Source organism: Lolium rigidum, chromosome 1, assembly GCF_022539505.1.
Source record: "Lolium rigidum isolate FL_2022 chromosome 1, APGP_CSIRO_Lrig_0.1, whole genome shotgun sequence".
NCBI classification, from domain to species: Eukaryota; Viridiplantae; Streptophyta; class Magnoliopsida; order Poales; family Poaceae; genus Lolium; species Lolium rigidum.
Window position 1 is genome coordinate 272,382,962 of NC_061508.1, and position 5,518 is coordinate 272,388,479.

The window sequence follows — 5,518 nt, forward strand, 5'->3', positions numbered from 1 at the left end:
AATTCTAGTCTCCAGCGATTACAAGGGCTGAGTGCCTCAATTACAATCACATTTGAAAGAAAAAAAAATACAGTCCTGGTGCACCAAGGAACATTTGTTAAGACAAAGCTAACTGCAGGAGGTGGTATATAATTGGTTATGACAGACAAACTGCACGACTCAGGACTCACAGAGACGGCAACAGAATGTTAAGCAGAGAGAAACATCAAAGAAGGGACAGTTAGTATTGGCTCAGCAAACTTGTAGCAATCAGTGGTTGGTTTTATTGCTAGATTACAAATTCTATGGATAAGGCTTCTAAACAATGAACAAACATCACAGATAGAAGTTGCAACGGATCACTGACACCTTTTAACAGCAACCTCATGGAAGTTCTTTGTGTTTGAAAGCAAAAAACAAAAAAAAAATACAAGTATTCTTGCAACAACACAACCATTAACAGGTAAGAACTAAAATTTGTATTCTCAAAAAAAAGAACTAAAACTTGTTGAGCTCTAGAAAAATGACTTGATCGATTACTCACATGTTCAATAAGAGATTCTCTGAAAACTGAAAATAAGCTTCTCACCCTTCAAATGGGCACCTCAGGAATAAAGGTAAACAGTTATTATTATAATAAGTGAAAGGGAGGGTAAATTTAAATCAAAGGGTGTAGCACAATGTTTACCGTACCGTGCATTCCTCTGAAAGATAGCACCACCCGGAGTCTCAAGGACAGGCACATGCAAAGAATTATCAGTTCCTGAATCACTGTAGTACTAAAAATTTGAACTTGTCTGTACATTTAATTGGTGTACGTACCTTTCTGAGGGGTTTCATCTTGATAAATTCAGCGGTTTTGTTTGAGACACCAAAATCGAGGTCCCTGGTCAGCTCAACCTTGACCCGCACGGTATTCTGCAGCAATAAGTGCCTTAAAGGGCCTTACAACCATAACAACGGAAAATAATATGTTCTGCATATAAATAAGCGCCTCGTTCCTTTGCTCTGTAGTTAGGGCTTGTGTGCCGTGGTGTGTCGTTGGGGTGGTGAGAGCGGCGCCCGGACAAATCTGCCTCAACTCCAATCCCACACCGACGGCGACCTTTACGGCGGCATCTCGGAGTTGTTGGCAACGTGTGTTGTCGATCTTTCAGGTCGGCTGCTTGGTCTTCTCGTTGTTCTTCAGATCTGGCGAGATATGTTTCTCGACGTGTCGCTGGCATCTGTCGTTGTCCACGACGGCACTGGGGGCCGGGCGAGGTGGATGCTCTGGAGCAAGGATGTTGGTCCGAGGGTGGTGGATTTGTCGTTATTCCTCGACTTCGTCGATGGGATGCGGCGGATCTTGGCCCAAAATAGCACGGGGACGTCCCCCGGTCGACGTGCCACAGCGATATGTGCATCGGTACTTGCAGCGGGCATGTTCATCGACTCACAAAGCCTCGTTGACGATGGTGCTCTTTTGGATCTAGCAATGGTGGGGGCTCTGCGTCTCTTCCAACACGCGTCTAGGCGGCGTTGGAGTTTGGCGGCGGCCATTGGCTTCGGCGAGTGCAGGAAATCTTAATGATAGTTTAGTATATTTATGTCATTTAGGTTTTTTTCTGCAAAATTTTCAAGACAAGTGTTTTCTCCTAGTATGTCTGGTAGTTTCCATGTTTATTTACTCATGTAACGTGATTTTCTATTAATGAAATACGTGGTTGCTTTTAAAAAGAAAAAGAGGACTAAACTTCTGCATATACAAACACCACCTATCAAACCAAATACTTGGATCAGAACCATATATAAATCACAACCCATCCAGGACCCTGGATTGGAACTACATCCATCAGAGACCGACGCAGACGGAGACCTACGACCCGCGTCGAGCACCAGACCAAGCCAATCACACATCATGCCCCCTCCAAATCGACGCGATCAAATCAGCATCTATCGAAACCTATGAGCAAGGAAATCCTTCGGAACTTGATGGCTGTATATTTCTCACGGACTGTCATGCCATGCAGGTCATCCATTAATAGTTTTGTCATTTTTTTTGAATCATAATATATTATGCAAGCAAGCCGCAAGGAAAACCTTTGGAACTTGATGGCTTTGAAAGCTAATGAGAGCAGTGAAACGGTACAAATCAAGAATAACAGCAACAATATCAGCAGAGACAACAATATCATATGATTCAATCTGCAGGAAGACCCAGATGCATAAACCTCATAGCATAACGAGACTCATGACATAGCACAAAAATTGATTGGTTCACCAGGTCAATAGGCATTAAGTAACAAGCAAACTCTTTCCAAAAAAACGACAACTGTTTAGACACTGAATCCTTGTCCTACATAGATCTTAGCCCCGCTGTCATCATCCGCACTGGTCCGCTTACTTGAAGCACTTGGCATCGAGCAAGGCCTCCCCCTCGAATGGCTCAAGGTCCTCGATCATGGCGTTGACGCGCTCCTTCTGGGCCTCATCGGAGAGGTCGACCTTGGTCCACGTGTAGAGTTCCATGTCGTAGACCTCTTCCATGACGAACTTGGGGATCTCCTGGCCACGGAAGAGCCACAGTCCCTTGAGCTTGAAGGGCGGCACAGAACCAATCACGAGCATCTTGCCAAAAGCATACTTGCGGCACAGGTCCATCCTCTGGAGGAAACCGCCGACCTTGTTCATGGTCACGTATGACACGGTGTTCTCTTCTTGGTACTTGTATTCACAGAACCACAGAGAGTATCCCTCTGGGTCAAACATGTTCCAGAAACCTGAAACAATGACATCATAAATGAGTTCCATTTCATGTGAGGATCTGGTTCATTAAACAAATAAAAAATGTATTTTCCAAATTATTTCACTTGGATTAAACAAGAGAAGGTTGACAAAAAGAATAACATGAATGTATTCTGCTCAACAAAGCTGGCATTGTATTTTATTTTAGTGAAGAAAATTGATGTCCATACTCAGATGGAGTTGAATGTTGAACAAGCAGAAAGGTGAAGAATGGACAATGAGTTCCTCTTAACCTTCAGATCAATTAGTGTTACTGAACGAATTTGTGGCTATCAATGATTGATTATATTTGCTAGATTATGGAATTCCCATATCAGGCTTCTAAACAATTATCAAACATCACAGATAGAAGATGCAACAGATCACCAACATACAAAAAGAAGGTAAGACGGAAGTAATACCTTTAATGGCAACCTCATGGAAGTTGCTCTTTGTGTTGGAGTACAGCCTCTTCCAGTCATCAAGCACCATCTTGCTTGGTGGCAGCAGATCAAGGGGATTTTTGGCCTTGGGCTTTGGTGCCTCCTCCTCTAGTGCCTCAACCACTGGCTTTGGGGCCTCCTTGGGAGCCTCTTTCTTGACCTCCTTTGGTTTAGCAGGAGCAGGAGCAGCCGCCTTCTTCTGAACAGCAGGAACAGCATCTGCCTGCTTGACCTCACCAATGACCTTCTTGAAGTTAGGCTGGTTAACCATTGTCCAGAAGTACCTCTCGACATGAGGGAACTCAGATGTGAAAGTCTTGGTCAAGATGCGTGCAAAACCATGGTAGAGGTTGCATGTCATGACGATATCGGCCAGAGTGACAGCATGCCCAACAAGGAATGTGTTTGAGGCCAGGTGGGTGTTCAAAGCATCAAGCGCCCTCTTCAATCCAGCAATGGCAGCTTCCTCGGACTGAAATGGTGAACATTAGAACATTGCAGCATACCAATGCTCATACAGCTGACATAACAATCCTAAAACTTACCGGAGGAATGTAAGGCCAATAACCAAGCCTCGGGTACAACCACCTTGCGAGATTGGTATCAACCTCTGTGGCAGCAAAGTCCATCCATTGCTCAACATGTGCCTGCAAGAAACATTAGCAGGTCATTTACTAAACCGTCCTGAGATATGATTGATAGAATTTGTTGATAGATCACTCACGTAGTCGATGAGAGAGCTGCCATAAAGAACGTTGTCACCCTTTGAGCGAGCAACTGAAGGAAGAAAAGAGAACATTAGTTAACTTAGGAAGGGTGGAGCGAGTAAAGTTAAATCAATAACTGTAACAGCATATATATACCATAGCGTGCAATAGCATTGCTCTCAAAAACAGCACCATCAGGCGTCTCAAGGACAGGAACCTGCAAAGAATTATTAGTTCCTCCTGGTTCACTGTGTTCAACTAGCTTGTAAGTTTAGTCAGTGTTACCTTCCCAAGGGGATTCATCTTGATGAACTCAGGGGTTTTGTTGGAGACACCCATCTCAAAGTTCTTGGCCAGCTCAACGTTGATTCCACAGTACTCCGCAGCGATGAGTGCCTTGTAGGCATTCTTGTTGCCGCTCCCAGAGTGCAAAACCTAGACGAACAAGACATGAGACAAGTTCAGAACAATGGAAAACCATGTGTATCTGCAGATAAAGTAACTGGAACGTACATGTGCAGGCAGAACAAGTTTTATCACACAAACAGACTAAGCAAAGTGAATGAAGCAGAGACACTAATATCCCTCGGGGACACAATAAACAGCACCCTAAATCCGTTCTAACTTGGTCATATGTAAGCAGATCGAGAATTCGGAAATCCAGAAAAAACTGACAAATCCTGGAGATTTAACAGGCATGTGCATGGTCATACTATTAGCAAACATCAATAAGGGGACCCGTTCCAGGCTCAGGTAATAATCACTATTCGGATCAGAACCCTATAAATCCGACATCTACGACCCGCGAACTGCATCCAGCAGAGACGCTATACATATACAGATAATAAGAGAGAGGCCTAGGACCCGCGTCTAGCTACGGAACAAGCTAAGCACACATAACGCGCCCTCCAAATCGGAGAGGCCCGGCAGTTACTCGGTCACACCAACGTCTAAATTCACAGACAATTTCTAACTAGGCAAGCGTACATAATAAGCAACAAGCAAATCTACGGAGCGGGATGGAACTCACGAGCGCCATGGCGGCAGGAGCAGCTAGCTTTCGCCGGACCCAAGATCTCAGATCTGCACACAAAAGCACAAGGTAAACCGTGAGCTTCGACCGGATTTACGACGAGAGGAGAGGGATCTCCAGGGCAGCGGAGCTCGGGATCTTACGGCGGCCGTGGATCGGGACGAGATCGCGGCGAAAACCCCAGGAGCCGAGGTGGGAGAGGCGGAGAGGAGAGGGGTTTACGAATGGTGGGAGTGTGAAGGATTTATGGCGGCGCTGGGGGTGGGAGGAGCTCGCGGCTATCTAGGGTTGCGGCGCGGACGGCCCGGATGGCGCGGCGCGGGCGGATGGACGGACGAGATTAGTCGGGGGGTGGGGTTGTGGTTTTTTTTGGTTGCGACTCCCTTGAGTTTCTTGAAATCTGTATCGGGTCCCTGCAGTGTCGAGTTCGGAATATTACTTGGACGATACGGATCCGTGCGTGGCATGGCCTGCTGGGAAATTAACGGGTGAGTGAGGGTCACGTCATCTCCAAACATGCTTTACGTGGTACTATATTCCACAATCGTAAAATCGTAAGATAACCTTGCATTGTTGGCTTCATGTCACAG

At 45.6% G+C, this 5,518-nt stretch overlaps 1 protein-coding gene across 1 annotated transcript; it reads right to left on the bottom strand.

The window, feature by feature from the left end:
* Positions 1-2,196: 2,196 nt before the first annotated feature.
* LOC124694361 (elongation factor 1-gamma 1-like) lies at positions 2,197-5,154 on the bottom strand. The gene is made up of 8 exons (XM_047227358.1): positions 5,072-5,154; positions 4,926-4,978; positions 4,181-4,330; positions 4,052-4,112; positions 3,913-3,965; positions 3,734-3,835; positions 3,168-3,660; positions 2,197-2,741 (listed from the first exon to the last, which is right to left on the bottom strand). The coding sequence occupies exons 2-8, from the start codon at positions 4,932-4,934 to the stop codon at positions 2,362-2,364; spliced, it is 1,248 nt and encodes a 415-aa protein (XP_047083314.1). The 5' UTR covers positions 4,935-4,978; positions 5,072-5,154; the 3' UTR covers positions 2,197-2,361.
* Positions 5,155-5,518: the final 364 nt, after the last annotated feature.